The sequence below is a fragment of the Sinocyclocheilus anshuiensis genome, unplaced genomic scaffold (genome assembly GCF_001515605.1).
Source record: "Sinocyclocheilus anshuiensis isolate Anshui unplaced genomic scaffold, SAMN03320099.WGS_v1.1 scaffold2109, whole genome shotgun sequence".
In the NCBI taxonomy this organism is placed as follows: domain Eukaryota; kingdom Metazoa; phylum Chordata; class Actinopteri; order Cypriniformes; family Cyprinidae; genus Sinocyclocheilus; species Sinocyclocheilus anshuiensis.
The window spans coordinates 23,998-51,296 of record NW_015552709.1 but is presented as its reverse complement, the minus strand read 5'-3'; the positions used below and the strand labels follow the sequence as shown (position 1 = coordinate 51,296).

The following is a 27,299-nucleotide window of genomic DNA, read 5'->3' as shown; positions in this document are numbered from 1 at the left end:
GCACTAAAGCGCATGCGTCTGTGTATCTCCTCAAAAGTGTGACCTCTTTTGAAGTGTAAGAGTGGGACAGGGCGTCCTGCCAAACAATAATGAGAATGTGATCTTGTTCCAAACTTGTATAATTTACTTTCTTTTGTGGAATACAAAAGATGATATTTCGAAAAATCTGTCAATACACTGAATTTTGGACCCCGCTGACTTTCATGGTATCGACAACAACAGTTGAAACACTTTTGTGTTCCATAGAAGAACGTCTACAAGTTTGGAGTGACATGCGGGTAAGTAAATGATGACAGAATTTTTATTTTTAGATGAAGTATCCTATAAGAAATATTTGATTTGAGTATCACTAGCTTTATGTTGCTATGATATGCAACAAATGTTTCAAACTGTCACGAATCCTGTCCATGGACTTCCGTTCATTCACCACCAGATAGGACTATTCTTGTGTTTTGCCCGCCATATACCTGTTTGCCATCGATCGACCCTGCCAGTGTTTGACCACTTCTCTTGTGAAATAAAGCTTGCACATGGATCCACACACCTCTCGTCTCGTCAGCCCCGTGACAGAATACTCAGCCGTTGCCCGCCATATACCTGTTTGCCATCGATCGACCCTGCCAGTGTTTGACCACTTCTCTTGTGAAATAAAGCTTGCACATGGATCCACACGCCTCTCGTCTCGTCAGCCCCGTGACACAAACAAAGCTAAATTAGAATATACTCTGTTTAAACATTAGCAAGCTTAAACTCTCAGTTTGAAGGTGAAGATCTGATTGGATACTCTTGGTTTGCACTGGACAGTAAAGCTGAGCCCAAAATGGAAATCCCATTAAGCATATTCATTTCGTAAAAGGGGTTGAATAATTTCTGCTGTCGAACATTGAGTCATTTCCCCTGCCCACACGTATATTGAAACGACAGCCTCATTTAGTAATGCCTAGCTTCACTTTCGATCAGAGCAGGGACTTTTAAACACAACAGGTTGTCTGTGTGTCTCTTCATATTCATGCTCACATCACAATGATTATCATCTGCAACAGCCTGCAACCAGGAGAGATTAGAAGAGGCGTGAGTCTCCGGCTGCAAATCTGACCAGACGTGCTTAATGAGAGGACAGATGGAGTGGGCCGTTAATTGCTTTATTAGTTTGTTGGACTGTGGCCCTACTTGTCAAGCTGTTTGGTCAGCCAAAAAAGCCTAGCTCATCTCATTCATCTTCAGTAGCTACTATCCATTATTGTATGACCAGTCAAGTTGTGTAAACTGATCAAAAAAAGTTGCAAACGTATATTTTTACACATTGCCATATGAACAAACAATCAGAAATGATACTCACGTTCCGTAAGCACACAAAACTTGCTTAATTTCGAGACAGACATCATCGAAATGAACTGTTCAGTGAGTCAGATGTTAATTCAGTAGCCACTCTAACAGATTCAGTGAGTTTATTCACTAAAACATTAGTCAGACTAATTAGGATCCGAATACCTAAAAAAAAGTCTCTTGGAGCAAAGTCCTAAACGCAACAGGAAGTCAGCCATTTTGAAATTCCTCTATGATTTTTGTGCAGTTTTTGCCATTTTCAGGCCTCATACTTTAACGAACTCCTCCTACAGTTCTAATCGGATCATCTTCAAATTTGGTGAGTGTACTCATAAGGCCTTGACGATGCCAAATTGCAAAGATCTTGAGTTTTCGTTGATGGGCGTGTCCCTGGCAGCCTGACAAAATTCAATGTTTTGCCATGCCATAGCGCCACCTGCTGGCAACAGGAAGTGACATGCTCGGAGCCCTCGCTCTGGACAGCACGCCAAATATGCTACTAATTGCTCAATCACATTATATGTTAGTGCGAACTCGTGAAGCTATTAATGGCATGAAACTGGAAGTTGCTGTTACTCAAACACACATTGTCCAATCTGCCCCAAATGTAACAAGTTTGCAAAGATCTTAAATTGCCGCTAAAGGGCGTGTCTGTGGCGGCCTAACAAAATTCAATGTTTCGCCATGGAAGAGGAAGTTGTTCTAACTCAGCCATACAATGTCCGATCTGCCACAAACATCACATATTTGATAAGAGTCGTAGCGCCACCACTTGGCAAGAGGATATGCCATAACACTAACTCAAACATACCATGTTCAATCTGCACCAAACTTCACACACTTGATAAAAGTCCTGGCCTGAAGACATCTACACGCCAAAATGTAGTTATAGTCATAGTGCCAACAGCTGGCAGCAGTTTTGGCACATATGAATGACTTTGACATATTCCTCCTATATTTACCACTTTAAATGCATATTGCTCACTGTTCACTGTTTTTCTGAAACCACCGGGTGGAGGTGGCTCCAGTTGTGAGGGCCCTTTCAACGCTGCTTGCAGCTTTAATTCAAACTGTAACTTGTGAGTCTTTTTAAACTTCTTTTCAAACATCTTTTCACTTCACTAAGGAAACTGGAGTCATTTGTTCATAAATCGGACCACATTGTTGGTGTGATATACTGTAAGCAGTAAGAAGGATTCAAACTTAAGTAATGAGTTTGTAAGTCTTTGAGAAAGATTCTTTAAAAGTACTGGCTCATAAGAATCAGTTGATCTTGAATCAGACCAATCTGTTTGTGTGATTGAGTCAGACTGATTCAAACAGTTATGAGTTTTGTTTTAATGATTCATTAAAATAACACACTCATCATGAATCAGACTGTTCTGTTTGGGCAACTTAATCGTTGATTCAAACTTGTTACTTATGAGTTCGAGTGCCTTTTTGAACAATTAAATTCATGAGTTATTTTTCATGAATCGGACCACACTGTTGGCATGAATTAATCAGTCTGAATTATTTGTAACCGGTACATAAGAGTCATTTATTTATAAACAAAATCTGTTTCTGTGATTCACATAGTCAGACTGATTCAAACTGGCGAGTCTGGTGAGTTTTAGGAGTTTGTGAGGCTTTTTGAACAAATTAGTAAAAGATCCAAGTCACAAGTTTAATTAGTTTGAATTGTGCAAACGGATTGGAATGATTCACGAACAGTTTTTCTGATTCAAACTGTTTACCCTTGAGGTTGAGAGTCTTATTAAACGATTCTTTAAAAAATGAATTAAGTCAATTATTCGTGAATCGGACTGTGGTTGCACTATATATTTTTGAACCAATAAAACAGCTCATAAAATATATTTGTTCTTTAATTTAGAGTTATGAATCATTCTGTAAATTGAAGCCCCAAACCCATTAGATGTCAAATGACACAATCTGCTTCAGATTTGAACATATCCGTCATCCACGTTTGTTCAGTGAAACTCAATCAGCATTCAATTGTGGGATGGTTTGTGTTAGAGAACGAGAGTCTAGCAAGCTATGGTCGCTAGGTGATACAAACATAAGGGATTCATTCTACCATGAGAGGGGAAGGAAGTGACAGGGCCCACAGGACTCCCACAGCACTGAAGTTATGAAGTTTGTGGTATGCAGAAAAACGGTTGCAGGAAAAGAGGGATTCGTTTTATCTCACCACAATTTGAGTCGCGACAGCCACTTGTACAGCAAACCTACACAAACCAACCAAAGGACTTGCAGGATTCTCATGCACTTTTGGATCACTTCTGCAGATGGCATCTATTTCAGAAAGGCCTAGAAATGTGTGTTATAAAATTACAAAAGGACCGGCCAAGCCCATTCTCTTTGTTCAATGCAAAAATGTTTGGAGGTCTTGCATAAGGCGCATAGCAATAGATTAATGTATGCTTACTTAACACTTAAAAGGTGTACAAATTGTACAACAATCAGTCGGATAAATTATCTGAGGCATTTGCCTGCTGTTCCCTAAATCCAATTTCATGAGCAATGCGGTGCACATGATGTTTGCTTGAGCAGGATCCTAATCGCTTTCATAGGACAATCCCAGCTGCCTCCATTTCTACAGTAACACCATTTGGTATAAAGGAAGAGGTCGCAATTGATTTCAACCCATACAGTACACTAGATTACAGTTTGCATGCATCATAGTGTCAAACACAGACTCTCACTGTACATGAGTTAAGATACAAGCAACCAATAGGCTCACTGGACATGCCTGTACCTACATTTTTGCAAAACTACAAAAACATACCTACATATACAATTTACTGCAGTTTCCAGCTGAAATGAACACTAGAGGTGGTAAAACAAATACAACTTTTGTTCCTTCACACAAATTATGATTACAGTAGAAGATTATCGATTGATAAAGACTTATTTTCACACGGTTCCATGCACAATACTATGTTATGACCTCAAAACACTATTACCTCAGTACATAATTTGTAAATTAAACTGCTTTGCATCACATAGCCAGCTTTATATGCATGGCTCATCTGGCATAGTAAACTTGCTCAATAGCTCACCTGGTATAGCACTGTACTTGCAATGCAGAGCGCTCTGGTACGAGACCCATAAAACACAAGTCAAGATATAATTGCTAAAATGGCATGGTTGCTTCAGCAAATGTGTTTTTATCTAATGTTTTCTTTTGTTAACACTATCAGTTAAGTTTCAGGTAGGGTTTAGTGTAGGTCATTGTAGGGATTTCTAGTACATGAACGGACACTGCTATGCTCCTATCAGCCATCAGGAGGTTTGCTAATCATCCCAGCACATGACTCCAATATTCTGGGTCGACTTCCTGCCAGTCGTGTCGTCATCTACTCAGAGGAGTGATTAAAGATTGATCCAATCAAGAGACAACAAAGCTTTCTTTGTATCAAGGACTGAAAAGGTTCGTTCACAACATATAGAAACCACGATGTCTTGTGACCACCAATGAATAGAAGTACAATTTGTTAAAATATACTGAGGTCACGGCTCGCTGGACGATCCTTGATTTAAAGTGTAACATAACAAATTTGAAATCGGTTTAATCAGGTGAACTTCGGATTTTCAGATCCGAGTCCTATCAAAACCTGAATGAATTAATAATAATTAATTCCCTTACAAATTTAAGTAGTCAAGTTATCTACATCATACATCATTTTCAAACACATAGGAGAATTAAACGTTTGGCTCCACTCACCGGACATTTAATTTTCAACCACTGTAATAAAACTTTGCAGGATTGATGTTCATCTGCTTCAGATAACTGGACCCTTGCTGGATCCTCATCAGTTTGTACGATCAGCACTGGCGCCCCCCAGGGTTGCGTCCTCTCCCCACTGCTCTTCTCTCTCTACACGAATGACTGCACCTCTAAAGATCCCTCTGTCAAGCTCCTGAAGTTCGCAGACGACACTACAGTCATCGGCCTAATCAAGGACGGAGACGAGTCTGCTTACAGACAGGAGGTTAAAGAGCTGGCAGTTTGGTGCAGTCACAACAACCTGGAGCTCAACACGTTCAAAACTGTGGAGATGATCGTGGACTTCAGGAGAAACCCCCCAGCACTCCCCCCACTGACCATCATGGACAGCACTGTGGCTGCAATGGAGTCATTCAGATTCCAGGGCACCACTATCTCTCAGGACCTGAAGTGGGACACTCACAAAGACTCCATTGCTAAAAAGGCCCAGCAGAGGTTGTACTTCATTCGCCAGCTGAGGAAGTTCAACCTGCCACAGGAGCTGCTGAAACAGTTCTACTTTGCTATCATTGAGTCTAAACTTTCATAATTATACATCGTCCATCACAACTGACATATTTATACACAGAATCCAAAATTTGTACACTTGTAAACAGCACACTTTGTAAATAACATATCTGCACACTTATAACAAAATCTGTACATTTATCTAAACAATTACATTTTTCCCTATACTTCTATTTCGGTATATAGTACATTATTTAATTTCTGTTTTTTTTTTCTTATATTAGTCTTATATTCCATCCCTACTGTGTAATTCCTATGTATGTCTGCACTATCATGTATAGCCCTATTCGGACGGTAATTGTTTCTCAGGGGGACTTAAGTGATTTTCACCATTTACAGGGGGTAGTTGGTGATTTTAATGCTGCTGATTTAATGCTGAATGATTTTTAATTCAAAATTCAGTGTTTAAACCCTTTTTGAGCACTCCCGAACATCGTAAGGTAGCATTGTACTTCGGTGTAATTTGCATACATATTTCTCAAATGCTGGAAAGTATTTAAAAGAACAATATTTCATAACTGCTCCACCACAGCGACTGGGAGCAGAAAGAGAAGAAAAGCACGTAAACATTCGAAATGGGTCTTTATTATGGCAGCAGCAGGTATGCAATACAATTTTAAAATGTGTATTATAAACAGATAAATATCGCGTATAATTATATACAACTATAGCGGTCTATTTTCCTATTTTTAAACAGGAGATTTAAATAATCAAATAATAAATAGGATTATATATTATAATACATTTTACATAATAATAAGTATTTTTAAATACATTTTACACAATAATAAGAATACATTTGTAAATAAAATTCATTTTATTTACAGCAGACAATCATGTGACTGGCCACGTGAGCAGCGCGTTCCCGGGTTCATAGGATCACAGAACTCGCTCCTCCACTGTGAATAAATCGCCATCTGAATTCATGAGTTTTATCACTGAGGTGATATGTAAATTTTTTTGTACAGACGTCCATATGAGAAACAATTACCGTCCTAATCGGGCTTATGTCTGCACTATGTCTGTACTTTCTTCTGCACTGGAAGCTCCTGTCGTCAAGTCAAATTCCTTGTGTGTGTAAACATACCTGGTAATAAAGCTCTTCTGATTCTGATAAAACTGAGCACACATTTAATGCCACACCCTGGACATTTCACTCCAAAAAAGTGTCACAGAAATGTGCAAGAAGCAACATTTATCCAATGAACCTGGGTTGGAAAAAAGGCATCTAATTCATTCAAAAAGGAAGAAATAAAAGTTACTGTGTTTTGCGTCTGTGCTTTAGGTTGTCAATCAGAGGTGGACAAAAGCCACCAAGAGAACCAGAGTCATTCTAATGATCAACAATGCTAAGGACCCATGAGATTTGTAGGGTCAGGCTAATCTCCACCTCTCTGTGCACCCGATGAGTGGTCCATTCAGTCCTTGGTCGCTTGGTTTTTATCATCTACAAGGCGGGAGCAGAGTGGAAAGCCAGTAAAACTGAGTTTTGTAGTCTCTATTAACATCTTTAACAACAATGATGAAAAGTATATTAGTGATTAAATATGCTTACAGTAAAGGCTTAATCACATACATGTTATGAAAAATACTTATAACATTAGGTAAGTACCACCAAACACTGCGCAGAAAAACCCTAAAGGGGATATTTCTTTATGCTTTATGCAAAACAGATATCATTTACTTCATACAAACTGTCTGATTCAACCTCTTTGCGTTGAAAATTGTAGTCTGTTTTGAATCATCGTAATTCTGCAAGCATTCTGGTAGGCAGTTATGACTCAGCCAGCTGGTCCATTCAGCACTTCTCAAGTCTTTGAATGTACAGTTTATGTCAGCATGGCAAACTAGTAGCTAACACCGAGTGTTGTCATAGAATGAGGAGCCAAAATCCATAACAGCACGTCTGCTTTTGCATACACAATAACGACATTCCTGTAACTGCCAAGAGAGAGAGGAAATTGATTTTTTTAGCTGCTTGAAGGGCAGGTGATAGGGGGATTCCAGGCACAGGAACATTAATCAGGAGAGCCAGAGAGTCCATGCTCACTGTAAGCAACCCCCTGCCTTATCTATTGCCCGTTTTTTTTGTTTCTCAGTATGTGTGGGGTGGGGTAAAACGGAGGGGATATTTTCTAGTGGTAGATTCCCAGGTGAACTCACAGAGACTCACCCGCCCAACGACTTAACAGCCAGCAGCCCCTTATTAAAGAACTGAAACAACATTTTTTTGCACAGCAACCAAAACCACCGAAACCACACAACTGACAAAAGGCACTGGCAGTCATTCAGATTCTGCAAACTGAATGAGATGTAAAAAAGTGGGTTAATGTAGCATGCTCTTGCACTCCCTTGTGTATGTGATATGGATCATGGTAACAACTGTAATTAGATATGATAAATTCAATATTTGCATCTTGACATCTTAACTAAATTTAAAAATGTGATAAATTAGCCATGTAAAATATATGCACAAAAAAGCTGCTGACTTAAAGGGTTAGTTCACCCAAAAATTAAAATGCTGTCATTAATTACTCACCCTCATGTCGTTTCAAACCTGTAAGACCTTAGTTCACGTTTGGAACACAAATTAAGATATTTTTGATGGAATCTGAGAGCTGTCTGACCCTGCATAGACAGCAATACTGTCTGAAAACTGAAATGTTCCCAAGTCCAGAAACGTAGCAAGGAGATCTGTAAAATAATCCATGTGACATCAGGGGTTCAACCGTAATTTTACGAAGCTACGAGAATACTTTTTGTGTGCAAAAGAAAAAAAAAAACGACTTTATTCAACAATTCGTCTCCTGCACGTCACCCTGTAGCACCATTTTGGAGAGTATCCGCTGGATGTAAACAGCGTATGCTGTTCTGTGTCAGCTGCGTCACACGGATACGCTGTTTTCGTTCAGATCAAATCACAATTACGTAGGAAACAGATCTGACGTGATGCAGCTGATACAGAACAGCATACGCTGTTTACGTCCAGCGGATACTCTCCAAAATGGCGCTACAGGGTGAAGCGGAGGAGACGAATTGTTGAATAAAGTCGTTTTTATTTTTTTTTGCGCACAAAAATTATTCTCGTAGCTTCGTAAAATTACGGTTGAACCCCTGATGTCACATAGATTACTTTACAGATCTCCTTGCTATGTTTCTGGACTTGGGAACATTTCAGTTGTATTGCTGTCTATGCAGGGTCAGACAGCTCTCAGATTCCATCAAAAATACCTTAATTTTTGTTCTGAAGATGAACGAAGGTCTTACGGGTTTGAAACTACATGAGGGTGAGTAATTAATAACAGAATTTTCATTTTTGGGTGAACTAACCCTTTAACTTTCACTTTCTCTGAGAAAAGACACAATGTCCGTTTAAAGCCTATGTGCTATCTTTTGACATCCTCAAGAGAATGTGATTTCAATGGTTGGCAGGAGGGAATTGATGGGACTCATTTGCAAAGTCCATTTCATCTCAGCTTAGGCCAAAAGACAGGGGACAGCCTCTGCAGGTTTCATTTGACACATTATGTAAAGGGAGTGACCATTCAACTGAGACTGCACTCCTGTCAGTCACGGAAGCCTTGCAGATTGCAAAAGCTGATTCCAAATCATCAGTTCTTATTCTGCTGGATCTATCTGCTGCTTTTGACACTGTCAATCATCAGATCCTCCTGTCTGCCCTCTCATCACTGGGCATCACAGGGATTCCACTTCACTGGTTTGAATCCTATCTCACTGGTAGGTCTTTCAGGGTGGCCTGGGGAGGGGAGGTATCCAAAGCACATCAACTGGTCACTGGGGTTCCTCAGGGATCAGTTCTTGGACCCCTCCTCTTCTCCATATACACTACGTCACTGGGTCCCATCATACAGGTGCATCTCAATAAATTAGAATGTCGTGGAAAATACTGCAATGCTCTTCTGGCTGGACTTCCATCAAGCACAATCAAACCTCTACAAATGATTCAGAATGCAGCGGCACGACTGGTCTTCAACGAGCCCAAAAGAGCCCATGTTACACCTCTCTTTATCTCCTTGCACTGGCTACCGGTTGCGGCTTGCATCAAGTTCAAGACACTGATGCTTGCATATAGAACATATGCAGCACCCGCCTACTTCCACTCACTACTACGAACCTACATCCCCTCTAGAAGTCTGAGGTCCGCTAGTGAGCGACGCCTCGTGGTACCATCAACATTCTCGTTCACCATTACTGGCTGGTGGAATGATCTTCCCACCCCTATCCGGAATGCTGAATCCCTGACAATTTTCAAGCGACAGCTGAAAACTCATCTCTTTCGACACTACTTTACTTCATCCTAAAAAAAAAATCTTTCTCTTTATTTATTCCTTCCCTTTCTAGCTTGTACTTATTTGAACAATGCCTGAAACTTGGTATTATGAGCACTTCCTGTGTCTGTTTGCCTCTTTAAGAAGTATCGCTTCATGTATTCCCCAATTGTAAGTCGCTTTGGATAAAAGCGTCTGCAAAATGACTAAATGTAAATGTATTTATGCACTCGTTTTCAGGCACATGTCTGATGAGTAGTCTTTCAGTGCTACATCTGATTGGACATCACCCATATCTGTCTCAAGGGATCTATTTGTATGTATGATTGCATGTCACACTACTAAAGCTACCAAGACGACATCAAATACATTAAATACATGTACTGTACTTCAGGCTACAAAGAGAAATGTTTGACGTGTGTCACCTGTGTGTGTGGCATTTTTATGACATCATATGAAATTAAAAAAAAAAATTGTGCTGCTTCAGACACTTGTGCAACCCCTTTACTCACCACGGAAGTAAGAGCCATCTGAAAACTGTAGATCCGAGCCAGACCAAAATCAGCCAGCTTGATCTGTCCTCCACTGGTGACTAGAATGTTTTGAGGCTTAAGATCTCGATGAACTACACGGTGAGAGTGGAGGAAATCCAGACCCTGCAGCAGCTGGTACATCATATCCTGCCAAAACAAGACCAGAAGACCGGAGTCATTCAAAATATCTTTTAATAACCTGAAATGGATTTTAAAAAAACTCAAAAGGACTAATATAATAAAAGGCACATGCACACTGTTTCCCTCCCCACACACAGAAGACTTATCCATGACCCATCTTCAGTGTTCTTGCTAAGGGAAGGAGGTTCTCGTCCAAGATTTTACAGTACATGGCCCCGTCCATTTGCCCCTCAATGCAGTGAAGTCATCCTGTACCCTTAGCAGAAAAACAGCCCCAAAGCATAGTTTCCACCTCCATGCTTGACTGTAGGGATGGTGTTCTTGGGGTCATAGTCAGCATTTCTCTCCCTCCAAACACAGCAAGTCGAGTTGATGCCAAAGAGTTCAATTTTGTTCTCATGTGACAACAGCACTTTCTCCCAAGCCTTCTCTGAATCATTTAGATGTTCAGACTGGCCTGTACCTGTGCCTTCTTGAGCTGGGGGACCTTGCGGGCACTGCATAATTTCAACTCATTGCAACGTAGTTTGTTACCAATGGTGCCAGAATTCTTGCTGGTTGGTAGGGGATCAAATACTTATTTTACTTACTGAAATGCAAGTCAATTTATAACCTTTATATAATGTGTTTTTTCTGGATTTTTTTGTTGATATTCTGTCTCTATCCGTTAAAAGAAACCTACCATAAAAATGATAGACCTTTAATTTTTTGTAAGTGGTCAAACTTACAAAATCAGCAGGGGATCAAATAATTATTTTCCCCACTGTATGTGTGGGGGGGGAGGACCGTGTGCATGTGCCTTTAAACCTAAAGTATGGCAGATGTTGATAACCGACATGACGGAAGAGCAGGAAAGACACACAGCCTTAAGGCTCCATCCCTGTAGGCCTCTGCTTCCCTGCAGCTGTCCCGGGATCACAGCTAATTGTGAATTGTCTCGTTCTGCCTATGGGCTAATATGAAATCAGACCATGATACTAAAACTCAAAACAAACAAGCAAAAAAAGAAAAAAAACACATGCGCGCGCACACACACACACACACACAAAGAAGGTGGGGAGAAAAGACAGCAACCTAACTGTCATTTCCTTTGGTAGAAATTGTCGATAATGGCTGTAGAAGGTTTAACTGGCAAATAGATAAGAAAAAAACAAATAGGGCAATCTGTAAAGAGGGGATAGAAAAAGTCATTGGGTCGGGGGAGCATTTGCTCACAGTTGCTGCTTGACTTGTTCCAAAGCAGAGGTATCAAGCGGTGGCAGCCTACCCCTGAGAAACCCGCTGCCAAGACCTCACAAGTGACATGGATCTGAGCCTGCAGCACTGTTCATTCCCCGACCAGCTGGTGAGTGATTAAAACGACTGAAACAATGGGGTGCACACTCAAGCAGAAAACTGCAAATGGCGCGAGTCAGACCAGGCGAGGGGAAGGGGATGGAGGTCCTCACAATGTGCGCGCTGGGGGCCTGCACTAGGGAACGCGTGTGTGTTAGAGTCAGGCAGCCAGCATAAAAAAGGAGCCTTTCTGAATGCCCAACCAGCCATGACCTCTCAGACCTTCAGGCACAGGCAGTTATTCTGGGAGCTCCTAAAAAGGCATCACCCCCTACCAGCTTCTCTGTCTTGGCCTAAAATGGCCCACGGTTGACCGACTTTTGCCTTAAGACAAAGGTGAAAAGAAAGGGAAAGGTACACAACTGCCTCAGAAGCGTGACCTGAGGATAAATACACATATCATCTCCTCCCAACTCCTCCAAATACATTTTAAGTAGCTTGTGTACCTTTTATGTACGTGTTATGCATCTAATTATCATGACAAACAGAGTCTGTGCTCATTTTCAGTGCTGTTTCTAGAGGAAAATCTGCAGATTGTGTCATTTAAATGTGTAAATTGGTAGCTGAATATAATATTTTATAATAAATATTACCATTCAAAAGTTTGGGGTAAGTAAGATTGTTTTTAAATAAATTACTACCTTTATTCAGAAAGGATGTATTAAATCAGTCGTAAGTGACAGTAAAGACATTAAAAAATGTACAAAAGATTTCTATTTCAAATAAATGCTATTCTTTTAAACTTTTTATTCATCAAACAAAATATTAAGCAGCACAACTGTTTTCAACATTGTTAATAAAGATCAAGTAACGCAAGAGCGCAGTGCAAACGACGTTGTTAAACAACATTGTTAATAAGAAATGTTTCTTGAGCACCCAAGCATATTAGGATGATTTCTGAAGGATCATGTGATACTGGAGACTGGAGTAATGGCTGCTAAAAAATCAGCTTGGCCATCACTAGAATAAATTACTTTTTTAAATATATTCAAATAGAAAACAAGTTTTTTAAATTGTAATAATATTTCGCAACATTATTGTATTTTTGATCAAGTAAATTCAGCCTTGGTGAGCGTAAAATTTCTTTCAAAAACATTAAAAAGCATAAAAAAAGTATCTTGCCAACCCCAAACCTTTGACTTATCCCCAATTTTCAATGTATAAACACAAAGTGTTGCTTCATTTACAAATGAACAACTTTCAAATTCTAGAGAATTCTGTGGGTACAGATACCTCATATTTATTAACAGTAATTTAAGCGTCATTATTATTTAAATTATGAGTGATCTGCTGAAGTGATACTCTGGAAAGCACTTTAGTTTAGTGGAAAATCAACCTTGATATACCTGTCATACAATCTCACATTGTAATCTCAAAAGGAGTAACCTAACAGGTGGAATCTGAATGATTATTTAAAGACGGTTCTTTGTTGTAACATGCTATTCACACAACAGAGGCACCGTAATTTACAATCAAAACATTAATGCCTAAAACATTAAACCAACAGTACCAACCTGAAATAACCAAGCTTCGCTGAGAGGCATTCAGACTCTAAACAAAGGAAAGATTTGATAGCACCTGTCCTAAAGTACCTCTTCTTGGAAAAAGGGAGGAAATAAAGCAGAGGAGAGAGTGGAAGAAAAAAAAACTCCCCAAAAACAGCAGTCAAAACAGAGCTTCCAGAAGGCACCCCCCTTTCTCATGCTAATTCATGAGAGGCAGCCATATTGTTTATTGTACCCTGGCACAATGCAGGACATCTGCCAGTTAGCGTTAGTGTAATTCCATCCCCATGCTTCATTAGGCTCTTCTTTATGGACCAGAGACAGGCCTCGGGAAGGCGCGGGGCCGGAGAGCCTAGCTGCACTCCCCAACGCAGGGCCAGCCGCTTGATCTCCTTCCAGCTCATTTGATTCCCGGGGCCTCTCTCATCAATTAGCATGCGGTGGGTCTGAAATGGGGCAGAAGTGGGCAGTTTGGGGGCTGTAATGGGGTGGAGGCTGGGACCTCTGCAATCTGGTGTCCTTAGGAGGGTGGTGAATAAGGTTGCTGGGCATCTTTGGGAGGGCCACACAGTCTGCAACTGATGTCTGTTATCTGATGTCTGTGTGGCCTGACAGAATGAATGTCTCACTAATGCATATTCAAGAGCTCTTTGGTTAAAATATTCAGACTGGAAGACTGTGTATTGCATAAATTAAGTATAAATGACTATTAATTTATAATATTTTATAATATATTGTAAGAAATTATAGTCTGCCTCGACCAAACTTCTACTCCAAGTAAACTATTCTCCTTTCTCTACAAAGAGCTTAATTATCATAGAGATAATTCTTTCCGATCTCAATAATATGTAAATAGTCCTGAACGTTACTTTGTCAATCGTCACCTATAGCGTGGGAGCGGCAGTAGGCCATCAAGAACCATCTGCTGACCAAAAGGGTACTTGAATATAATTGCTAGGGATTCTAGATAATCCTATCACCCTAACATTTGGTTGTTTCCACCTGAAAGACTACCAAAGATGTGGGAACGGAAGGCTATCACTTTCATTGTTATCTGCAATTTACATTTAAGACGACATGTCTAGCGGGAAGATGAACGTAATAGAGTATAAAATGTTTGAGCTTAGGATGTTCGAGGTTCATTCCGACTCCGTTGAACCCAAGGTACTACATGTACTTTGTCACTGCTATGCTGCAATAAACATCTTCATCGAGATCTTCATCGTCTTCATCACTTTTTCTTACAATATTTAATAAATATATATATAATGTTTTTATTATCCACATTCTGTTAATTTGTGACTTGATCCCTAAGATTTTTTTTTTTTTTAATTTTCCATTTAATTTTAATTTAATGAGAAGAAAAATATAATTTAAACTACTGGTATGTATAGATCTTTGCAACACTGGTAAGTTAACTAAAAGGATAAAGCCAAATTAGACAGTTATTAATGACCTCAACTGCCCCATCAAACTCAGATGGTGAAAAAGTTCATGCGTCACAAAAAAAATAAAATAAATCACACTCTTTTGACTTATACTATATTTGAGGGCATGAGCTAGGAGTGGGAAATATTACCAAAATCTTATTTCACTATACGAGTAATTTTATTCCACGATCATTTATATCATGATACAGATGTATTTGTTATTTTATCTTTGTTATTATTAATAATAAGAACATAGATGTAACAAAGAAAAGGACAAATACAACAAAACAAAGGCAAATTAAATAAACTGTGTTTTTAGGTACAGTAGGTCTATTTAATAGTAGCATTCAAGCAAAATGAATAAAGTAATCAAAATGTAAAAATAAAGCACTGCATAGTCTTAACTGTATGAATTAAATATACATTGATCCTTATTAAAGGTACTAACATTAGTCAAGATCAGTGAGTGATTTTCTTTTTCTTTTGTTATTTGATTACATATGAAACTCATGTTGTTTGATACAGACAGCAGCAGCTAAGAGCTCAACGGATACAATTTATTGATACACGCATTTTCTTTCTCATCTGTTGTTCACTTAGGTCATAAGACAAGATGGGCATTTTAACAATGTCTGCGTATTTGACCGCTGAAGCGCAATGACTCGTGAAAACAGATCAGAATTCGCGATCGCATGCTGTCTGTGAGAGAGGTGGCTTTTTGTGCACGCGCTTCGGGTGTGTGAGAGTACTGCACAAATTCTTTTTCAAGGTTTATTGCACTTAATTAACTAATTTTAACATCAAGCACGTCACATGCTTTATTTTCTCATTCATGTTTCTTATTCACTCTAAAAATGTCAATAAGCAGCCCTGTGTCCTCTTATTAAAACGCATTCATAAATGGTTGTGGAAAAAAAATTATTTAATTTTTCCCTTGAAAATATATCACAAATCACAGATGAATATATAGATTATTTTTGGCAGCTGTTACAGAAACATTTTTACAATAAATATTCTGATTTGACCTTGAGATTAGTTTCGATATTTGACCACTATTTATGATAATACTTGGTTACAAAAACACTAATAGTTCTTATTGCTGCCAGGAATGCAAAATCAATCGCGAGTCGATTATATTTTGAATAGAATAACGTGACACAAGCCTGTAGGCTACATATTCAATTGCGGTTGCTTCCATTTATTTTTGATCAATGCTTCGCCACACAACATTCAAACTTTTACTCCAAAAGTGCGTACATTATGTATTCACACATTTACCTCATATTTCTTTCTATAGAATACAACCATCATTTCTTAATGACTCTCAGAAAGACGATTCTCTGCCGATCCATCAGTCAATATTGCGTGATCATAATTCCCACATTACGGTGATTGTACACTTCTGCGTTCTATCTCATAATACATTTATGCGTAAGGTTATTATATACAATATCTGCATTAGGTCACAGTAGAGTAAGTTTTGAGCAAAAAAATTGTGTATTAATCTCATACTGTCATGCGCGCTGACTTTCTGAAAAGCCCTGCATGGATAAAGGCGCATGAATCAGGATCACGAAACCCAGACGGTCTCTATTAAGCGGGAGTGCTGACAGTTAAAGTCCATTTCTGATTTTATTGTTGTTTGTATTGTCATGTTGAAGTATTTTACTTAATAAAAAATCTTTTTATTTTTGGTATTAGCATCACCCGGGGGGATTTTTTTTTTTATCCCCGCTGGGGATAAAAAAAAAAATCAGCAGAGGCAGAGATACATAGACCAGAAGGGGGGAAATCCCACCCATCCCCCCTACAAATTGCACCCAAATTGCTACATTTTATAAAAATTAAGTAAAAACAGTAATATTGTGAAATATAAAAATGTAAAATAACTCTTTTCTATTTGAATATATTTTACAATTTATTTTTGTGATGGCAAAGCTGAATTTGGAGCCATACTCAAAAGAAGACTCAAAAGAACAGAATTTATTTAAAATAATTTTTTTAGTAACAATGTAGAAAAGTAATTACTGTCACTTTTGATCAGTTTAAAGCATCCTTTAAATTAGGTATTTTAGGTCTAACAGACAATCACTGGGGAAAATGCAAAGAAACCACATATTTAGCCTATCTCTAACATGCAAACTAGAGATTCAAACCAAGACAGCGTTATGTTCAAAAGTCCCTCTCGATACACAATCCTTCCTTAATGATACACAAAACTTGCAGAGGAAACCCCTTAGGTGTCACTTTTTAACTTTTCAAATGTTTCTTAGCTTCTGTTTCCATTTTAATTTGGCACAAGTGACAAAGAGAGAGATACGGTTTGTTCCAGCACTCAATGTAAGATGTCCTGGGGGAGAGGTAGTGAAATATGATGAATGGATTTGTAAGACTACCATGTGGGAAAAGTCAAAATAGATTACGGGAGAGTAGATGATCTGGACAAAAAAAATTCCAACATTTCCGCTCAAAGCTTTCTGGATGAATGTAAGAGGATACTGATACAGGACACACACCAGGCTTATTTCTAGACTAATGAAAATGATATCTGGCCTGAATGATTATTGCCCCTTAAGGAAGCCCTTTGCAGTCCACAGGATCATTCTAGTGAAAGGCTGAGAGGGAGGCCACTAACATACACAAACCCTTTGCATGCACAGACACACACACACACACACACACACACACACACACACATAAACTGAAGCAACATTCCTCTGGCCAATCTTTGGTGAAAGCCAGAGCTGAATGAAAATAGAGGCACACAGGCACCCAGCCCTTTAATTAGAAGCCCATCCACCACATGCACTGCCCATCAAAAGGACAGGACTATGTGATCTGAAGGAGCTCCATTCTTCATCTGCTGACTTAGACCAAAACACTCTTATTTTTTGCTCAGGGTCTCAAAGTACAAATAAAACATTCCTTATTATTATCATTATCATTTTTCATACCCGTTGAAAAATTATATGGAAAATGCAAATTAAATTCTGCTTCAATTAAGCATTCATAAAGCATGCTTACCTGTAACACAAGTTATTAATATAGGTTTTAAATTTTAAAAGGTTTTCAAAATCTCCCTCACTTTGTAGTATCAGTTCATTCTTTTCAGTTACAGCTTAAGGTCAATGTAAAATGTTCACAATTCACAATCCTTTTTACTTCCATACCCTGACTTATTTAAGATAAAACTGGATATTCAACTAGTAAAATTTAAGAAAAGATCTTGTTTTATCCGTAATAGTCAACATAATATGGTTGAAATGGAGGAGGTAATTCATGACATCAGCAAAAATGGAAAGTCGTTTTAGAGGCAGAGCAAATTATTTATTTTAATTAAAATATTATAAAACAATAATTATGAACACAATTATGAATCGTGCACAGTAAGACCAGGATTTACATTGAATATGTGCATTAAACAGCAAAAAGGGTTTGTTTTGATTTGTTGATGGTAGCGATGTAACTATTAACCGCGAGCCGGCTGAAAATCGATTCAAATATGTGACGATTCAAATCGGTTGAGATGCTAAACAAATCGCGATTCAATTAGGGGTAGGAGTTTATATGAATGTATGTCTGAGGGAAACTTGCTGTCTTTTATTTTTTCTTTTCCTCTTGCCTCTGTATAATGCCTATTAATGTTCATAAGTGCAGCGCTGCTTTGTTTACAGCGGAAACCAAGGAAACGCTTTAAGCGCCACCTGCTGGCAGAGAGTGCATCTGCGTCTCATTCAGCTCGTCTGCTGTTTCTGTTTCATGCTGATATTTTTTCTGCACAGTATCACACAACTGAAGTCAAACCATTCTGTTTTTGCTTCAAATTTCGAAATGATACAATGTAATTTAGATTAAAAACTGCTCATGTTGCATGTATTCAGCATCTTTGTTTGGATCATGATTAAAATGCAGTGATTGCCTCTGATTTTAAATGGAAAGAGATTAGTTAAAGCCTTATAAACCAAGGAAACGCTTTAAGCGCCACCTGCTGGCAGAGAGTGAATCTGCGTCTCATTCAGCTCGTCTGCTGTTTCAGTTTCATGCAGATATTTTTTATGCATAGTTTCACAAAACTAAAGTCAAACCATTCTGTTTTTGCTTCAAATTTCGAAATGATACAATGTAATTTAGATTAAAAACTGCTCATGTTGCATGTATTCAGCATCTTTGTTTGGATCATGATTAAAATGCAGTGATTGCCTTAGTTTGTTTATATGAAGAGATTTCTTTTATTTGTGTTATTTATTTGATTTCGGGCTTGTTTTAAAATTTCAATTTAGTTTTGTTATTTACATTTACATTATATTTAAATTTTGTTATTTAGCAAACGCTTTTATCCAAAGCAACTAACAAATGAGGACAATAGAAGCAATCAAAACCAACAAAAGAGATTGCTCTGTTTTATTTTATTTTATTTAAATTTACAAGTGCTATAGTAGTATATTATTATGGTGTTATATTTCAATTTCACAAAGAAACATACAGTATTTTGTCCACGCAATAATAAAAGGACACGTCATTTATAATTTGTCTTAAATCTCATTTTGTTAAAAATAAACCGTGAATCGAATCGAACCGTGAAATCAAAATCGTGAATCGAATCGTGAGTTGAGTGAATCGTTACATCCCTAGTTGATGGTGGTTCTCGGCTGAATGCATCAGGTTACTGTTTCTTTGCCTGATTGTCAATACTGAGATTAATTTGCTGGTGTGATGGTACCTTTATGGTTTCAGGTGGCACTCCTGGATCAGGTGCTTTCTCCAAATATGTGGTTAAATCTTGGTCCACGTGCTCAAAGACCAAAGTTAGTTTGGTTTCCCGGTCAGTCCTGGAAACTGTGCATACGTCAAACAACCTAAACAAGGGAAAGGCATAATCAAGAATGCTTTCATTAAAAGCTGTTTGAGTGATCTCTGTTACTTATTTAGTATATTTAGTATTTGACAAGTTCATAGAATACATATGAATTGAGCATGCAAATTCTACAATATAATCTGCAATGACGAGTTTAATGGAGCAGAAACCTTCTAAACAAGACAGGCTGACGCTGTCCTCAAAATAACATTGGCATGACCTGTCAGCATAGCATCATCTCAATGCAAGATGGCCAAAACCTTAAAATTCCTACTTGTTCTTCAAGGACATAGATGCATGCTCTATAACAAGATAAGATATTTGACAGAAGGGGAGGAGTTCTCTAATTGCCTGACGTCACTTGCAAAGATAATGAATTATCCCAGACTTTTAGTGAAAGACAAAGTCAAATATCCCTAATCTACAAAAAGAATCTTTCATGGTAAGGTTACTCGATCCCATGACATCATAAACTAAAACTCTCCAGGAAACGCTTCTGCTGGAATCCAGATTGTGCCTCCACAATGAAGCCTCTTAACCAGCAAAACATATGGCATGAATAATATTCTCATTATAAGCACTGAGAGGTTGCCTGCACTTTCACAGCGTTCCAAACATACGGCCCTATAGGTTTCTCAGGCCCCTACATCTCTTAACACTGTTTATTGTTTCATTTAAAACAATTTTCTTCCATTCACATTCATGCCTTGCGCTATACAAAAAAAATCTGTTCTATAGATTCCACATATACTTAAAACATTGGGGTCCAAAAGTCTGCAACCCCAATAAAAGAATTTAAAAAGTTGGAAGATTAAAAAAAAAGCTTTTGATGTATAACGAATGAGAAATATTTCACATTATGCACTATTTCTAGGTCACTAATCAGGACACTGATCATGTTCTTCTATTGAAGCTCAAAATGCTCTTTGGAACATTTCAAATCATGCTGGAGAACATGATCATCAGGTTTTTGACAAACCTGTAGAGTTCACGCAGCTTGAGTGCTGTTGTCATTAGAGCAAAGGGGAAAACAAATGGAAAAACAATATGAAAAAGATTAATTTGCTCCATGGACAAATTACAAACCAGCAAAATTTACATTTGCAATCCAGACCTAGTCTGGTCTAGCCAAAAGACTAAAGTAAACATGTTCAGCAGCTTTTAGTGCACAACAGTCCATGGCAAGGTTAAAGCCTTGAGCTAGGCCAGCCAATGACGTGAGTTCAGTCATCAGTTGAATGAACCAGAACAAGAACTCCCCTGACGGAGTCATTGATGATCTAAAAACAAGACTTTCCACCTACCAATTTTGAAATTCATAAGCCACCAAGCTAAAAATATCAACACACATTACCAAAACAATACAAGATGACCTTGATGCCAGACACAGACGATAAGTAATTAAAATACAGCTATTCACAGTTGAAAAAGACAGCCGATTGCTCACAGATATTTGCGCATCAATGGTTTCACATCTGCACATAAAGGTCAACAATGAATATTGTTTCAGTTGACCAGGAAAGGTGAATTGTCAGAGCGGTGCATGTGTCAATGGTACGATTTGCATTTGACACTCTAATTATCAAAACAATGGAAGCCGAATAGCTGTTCCTCGAAGACATCCTCATCTTAAATGCAAAGAGAGAAGACACTGTGGTTTGGTTCACTAGATAATGTTGCAGAGATGCTCTGCTTTTATACCTAGGAAAGATGACTCATTTTATCATTATGGCTAGTGACTGACAGATAAGGTTATATCAGGGGCCAATGCTGATACCAATATAGCAAAAGGGATGCAGTAAAAAGGCTCAAATTAAAATAACACTACATTTACATAATATTTTCTCAAAATTCAGTGGCCAAGTTAGGATGACTATCATCCAATGCCAGTAATCTCAAATTAGCCAATATATTGGTCTATTACAAATTTAATAGCAAGCTCCCCACACTTGAGCTATTTCAGCAACTAAAACTCGAGTGGGCATAATGCTCTGCAAGAAAAGTAGCTGATGGAGGCGAATCCACCCAATTTATGCAGCCATCTTCAAATGGAAATAAGTGTCTCGGTTTTCTCGAAGTTCTTAGGGGATCTCCTTTGAACAAGGGTCGATGAGTGCAAAATGACGTGACAGGAAATCATAGGCATGATATAGGTTATGTCTGAACCAACTTTTGGCCAATTTTACCCAAGCAACTTAGGAAGCCTACACACTAGATATCATTGAGTATTATGGATAAGATCACATGACATCTGACCCCCTATTTTGCATATTACCAGACCTCCCCAGCTGACTAGAGGGTCCAATAGTACTTAACGTACTGTAACATAGCCTACCTAAAAGTTTTTTAACAACTGGTAGGGACAGGATTTTGAGTATAATAATATCCTTTGATATCAAGAAAAGGATATGTCAGCAGTCATATTTCATATTGTGGGCCACAGAAAGGTGCAGGAAATGAAACTTGTAATATGAGGAATAAAGTTATTTTCATTGCAGCACCAGGCTTTTCTTAACAGAAACATTTGAATGTGCAATGTCTTCTTCCTCGATCCTTTAATCTTTTTAAAACATTATAATATCAAGGTTATCTTATTGCAATATGTCCTATTTTCAAACAAACCTACACCCTTGCAGGAAATACATACAACATGAGGAAGTATGTTATCCTCTATAATCAAACCAAAGCACCACTCTTTCCCCCACTTTTTTTTACCTGACCACATTGGGATGCTCAAAGGACTCCAGTTGCCTCAGCACCGCCACCTCGCGGATGGTTGACAGCGGCATTCCCTCTTCCTCGGTCTGCACCCGAACTCTTTTCAGGGCAACAAAGCGGCCCCCATTCTTCAAATCCCGTGCTTTGTACACCTTTCCGTATGCACCTTCGCCGATCTCAGCCACCGGCTCATATTGTTGGGTCAAGTTCTCTTTGTCCATTTTTTCTCACGGCAAGGTAGCCTACTGCGGGGAATCCCGAAACGTGACGAGCGTGCTGATATTTCACAAAGGCATTATTGGGAGAGCGGCGCTGGCACGTGCACTGCCTGTAGAGCGCGAGCACAAAAGGAGGCAGAGGTAAACACCAATGTGATAAAAGTTAAATCAAATATTATCTAAGCACTGAAGATAACAGACATGGAGCTTAAATCATAAATACAACATACACAAAGCTAGCTTAGCCGCCTTTATGGCCAAATATCAAGGAAAGTCCAGTTAATAGCCTAGGCCAGGGATCCTCAAATCTGGCCCACGAGATCCACTTTCCTGCAGAGTTTAGCTCTAACCCTAATCAAACACACCTGAGCATGCTAATCAATGTCTTCAGGATCATTAGAAAATCACAGGTAGGTGAGTTTGATCAGGGTTGGAGCTAAACTCTGCAGCGCATTGGCCCTCCAGGGCAAGATTTGAGGAACCCTGGCCTAGGCTATATCAACATATGAAGTTCACAATAATAAAGATTATGTGTGAATGACAAATGATGTCCCAAATGATATAAAGGAGAAATCTTTTAAATATCTAGTTAAAGTGCCAAATTTTTAGAATTACAGCCTGTGTTCACTATGGTTTTACCGCATACAAAGCATCTCGAGCTAATGACTCTAAACGTGTCAATTGGCATAACCATCAATACTTTGCAGCTTGAACATGTGTTTGAACACACTACTTCATTATTTTTAAAGAAACATTATAAATTTTTGGAGTTAGAAATATGAAAAAGTTATTTAGGTTTCTTGATTTGACCTGAACAAAACATGTTTTTTATTTGAAAAAAGTCATTATATTGGCTATTCATTAAAAAAATAATGACCTTGCGACACAGTTATGCGGGTCTACACGGACCTCAATGTGATATTTCCTGTTTTTATAGATTTCTTGTCACATGACAACAAAATGGCTTCATGCATGCTGGTTAAACCCATAGACTGTAGCCTTGTCCAAATACCCACACTTGCGGTCTTTGCACTTGACCACTTGACTACTTATATGACGTATATCCTGTATTTGGCCCAAGTGTTCAAGTGAGCATGAAGACCACAAGTGTGTGTCGAACTTTTCATTACCTGATGGGACACACTTATAGTGTTGTAAAAATGCAAATGTTTACATAGCTTTATTTTAATTTTAAATACTTTGCATTTTAAAATCAGCTTCTAAATGTCTGTTCAGTAGTCTCTATAACATGACAATTTTAATTTGTGGTGCTTCTAATTAAGTGATAAAAAGCAGTTAAAAATGTTGTACAAAATAAATATCACCACTACTCATCTTTGCACCAATAAAACGTACAATAAAACGTAAAAACACTGTTTTTCTACCAAATTATATGTAATATCTAATTATTATATTAATATTTAACTTGCATAGGAAAGGTTTCCGTGACCTCTCGCGAGATCTCGGCAAAAACTCTCACGATTTATTTCCAGAACATGATGCATGATGGGATACGCTAAGCTCTTCGGAAACCCACGGGTGACGTCACGGACACTACGTCCATGTTTTTATACAACCCTTGTCCAAAAAAAAAATAAAAAAATAAAAATTCCCCCCTTGTCCAAATACCCACACTTGCGGTCTTGGCCACTTGAGAGCGCGTGCGCGCGACAGGAAGTAAGTGCGCAAGACTGTCCCAGGTCCTGATTTTTCAGCAGCCATTACTCCAGTCTTCAGTGTCACATGATCCTTTAGAAATCATTCTAATATACTGGTTTGCTGCTCAAGAAACATTATCACAGTTGAAAATAGTTGTGCTGCTTAATATTTTTCTGGAAACTGTGATTTGGTTCTGGATTCTTTGATGAACACAAAGTCCAAAAGAACACCATATATTTGAAATATATTTTTTTTTATAACATTATACACATCTTTACTGTCACTTTTAATCAGTTTAATGTGTCCTTGCTAAATAAAAATAATAATTTCTTTAAAAAACCTACTTTTAAACACAAATTAAAACTACAAAAAACTACTACAAAAAAAAATAGAAAATTGCTTTTTAATTAGACTTTTTTTTTACTATTTCAACAGTTACACCACCCTGACATCTTTCACTTTAAGCCACACAAATATATTCCTATATGTATTTTATTCAAAGTAAAAAATAATTTTAAATAATACATATACGCTATAATATAATATATATATATTATAAAATGTATATAATCACAATAGCATTTAATTCAGAAGTTGAACACGTTAATCACAGAAAATGTCTATTCAAATAATTTTATATGAATTGCGTATTTAATTCTTTTCTGAATAACCTCACGTCACTGATCCATAACTAGGCTACTTGTTAACCTTTTAGTCAACACATGTATGCCTAATGTAACTTGTTTCCGTACAGTAAACGAATGTAATAGACTCAAGCTTTGAATCTAACCCATGCGCATATTGTCAATAAAAATAAACGGACTGAGTTTTCTAATGACAAGATTGTCCCTGCTCTTCTTTGTGCCACACAAGCCTTGAGCACGTGGTTGTCTCCTGATTGCATTGTTTAGCTGTGCATATCAATAAACGCTGGACCTAAAGCGCCTACATTAGCTTCCACACTCAAACAACATGAACACATTTCTCTAATAATCCATCTAGCGTGCAAGCAAAGCCCCATATGTACAAACACGCGCACTGAATGTAGAAGTAACGCAAGTGAATGGGTGTCTGCTCAGTATAGTTACCCCGTTTGTTATATTCCGCCCGGAGAGTCTCGCGTCATTCATAAACTTCAGTAACTTTCCCAGCGTCTCCACACGCATCACAGCTCGTGCAGTGTCCTCGCAACGGGCCACACAGGTAGTCGGATGGTGCACGCGCTAAGCCCCATCTCCCAGCAGTACCACACCACTGCAACAGCAAATCAAGTGAAAGATCGTCTGATCAGTCCCTCAAAAAAGCGGAGTGGATAAAAAAGTGACTGATTTTCATCGATCTGCTATGGCCGTCCTTCCCCCTTTATGGTTTTCCCATCTATGCAGGAATATGCAGCGTGTGTGTGTGCTCGGGCTCCTCCTCGCGTTCCCACGCTGGCTGAATGTGCCTTGACCCCCTTCAGAGCAGTTTGACACAGAGCAGGAGCGTTTCCGCATTCCTCACCGACTACAAAGACTAACCGCCTCCTCTTGCTTTCTCCCTGCCTGCTCGCTCCTTCACCATTCATACTGCTTTTTTGTTTTTGTCTCGGTGTCAAAACGGGATCACCGCGGGGGAAGGAGCTGGGACGCGGAAAGGTTATTGGACGCATCAGCCAATCTAATGGAAACTTTGTGGATCTGAAAATCCAGATTAGTGAAGCAACAGATTGCCTCTTCTAAATTAATGCATATGTATTTATTTACCTTATCAACAACTGCACTTATGGACTTGCAGGGATCTTGTACCGTTGATATTCTTTAATATGTTAAATCGTGTTTTTAAAAATAAGGCTTTTGTACTGGAGTGATAAGACAAGCTCTCATTTCTGCAGTACAAAATGTTTAATGGGAAAATAATGTAATAATACTAAAATAAAAACGTGTTTCGTTAACTTTCACCATTTAAACTGTGAAAAATAATAATAACTTTACCGGACACTGCAGAAACCTTTACTGCAATTGATTTGTTTTAAAAATAGGATTAACCTATATGGTATAATCAACATAATTTTAAAACAAACAAAAAAACATAATTTTGACAATATATTTTACCTTGAAAGTACATGTCATATTTATATGGTTAAAATGGTTAACTAACGTTTTTATTGTATGATTTTTACATTCCTTTTCCATGTTGTCAGTTTTATTTTTGTACAAATAAAAAATAATGATTTATTTTTTATTATAATTGTATTATTATTATTATTATTATTATTTATAATGAATATATATAATATAGAATTATATATCATTAATATTTTAGTGTGTGTTACCCTGATGGTGTTTTGTTAGACAGTGTTACTAGTACAAGTATTTGGCCAGAGAGGCTACTTATGAAGAATTTTAATTAATCATGTATTAGATTATAAGTAGCCTAAATTTGTATTTTTATCATTGTTCAAGAAGGTTGGCGTTTTTTTGTTTGTTTTTTTTTACAAAATTTCTGGGATCACAACTCAAAGGGATTTATCAGGAGTTTTTCTTTGTTTTTGCAATTATTGTCATAATAGGGCTCATGTTCAATGTCACTGGATGCATGTTGCCTTTGCGGATCAATACTGCACTGCTGTCTTGTATAGTGTCTCGTATAGATACTACCAAGCAATAACTTATATATGTGAGTGATGAATGATAGTATATATTTGTCTTGTCCCTGTGTAAATAAAATATTGTCAGTAAATGTTATCTTTTTTGACGTGAAGCCATAAAACACTTTTAGCTTTGATTTTATATTATATTTAAACACCTTATGAAAGCCTGGTTAAACCTGCTCCTCTGTTACATATATTCTGGATATACTGTAAAAGAAAATGTAAAGTGTTGATAATCAGGCAAAGAATATGGGTGAATCTTCCTAAATGAATTGTATTGTTGGGTTTAGGTGGGAGGGCTTTGTATGAGGTGAATGAATCTGCTCATCTTCAGTATTCAGAGAAACTGAGCGCTCGTGGT

The 27,299-nt window shown here is 38.0% G+C and overlaps 1 protein-coding gene across 1 annotated transcript in view; it reads right to left on the bottom strand.

Moving 5' to 3' along the window:
* Nucleotides 1-26,211, bottom strand: part of LOC107667775 (cyclin-dependent kinase 6-like) — a 46,474-nt gene extending 20,263 nt beyond the window's left edge. Inside the window, exons 1-4 of the mRNA XM_016459499.1 lie at nt 25,395-26,211; nt 22,427-22,757; nt 19,577-19,712; nt 10,425-10,592 (exon numbers count right to left, since the gene is read on the bottom strand). Coding sequence (XP_016314985.1) covers nt 10,425-10,592; nt 19,577-19,712; nt 22,427-22,650 — 528 coding nt within the window. The 5' untranslated portion in view covers nt 22,651-22,757; nt 25,395-26,211. The remainder of the gene's footprint in view (nt 1-10,424; nt 10,593-19,576; nt 19,713-22,426; nt 22,758-25,394) is intronic.
* Between the last annotated feature and the right edge of the window lie 1,088 nt (nt 26,212-27,299).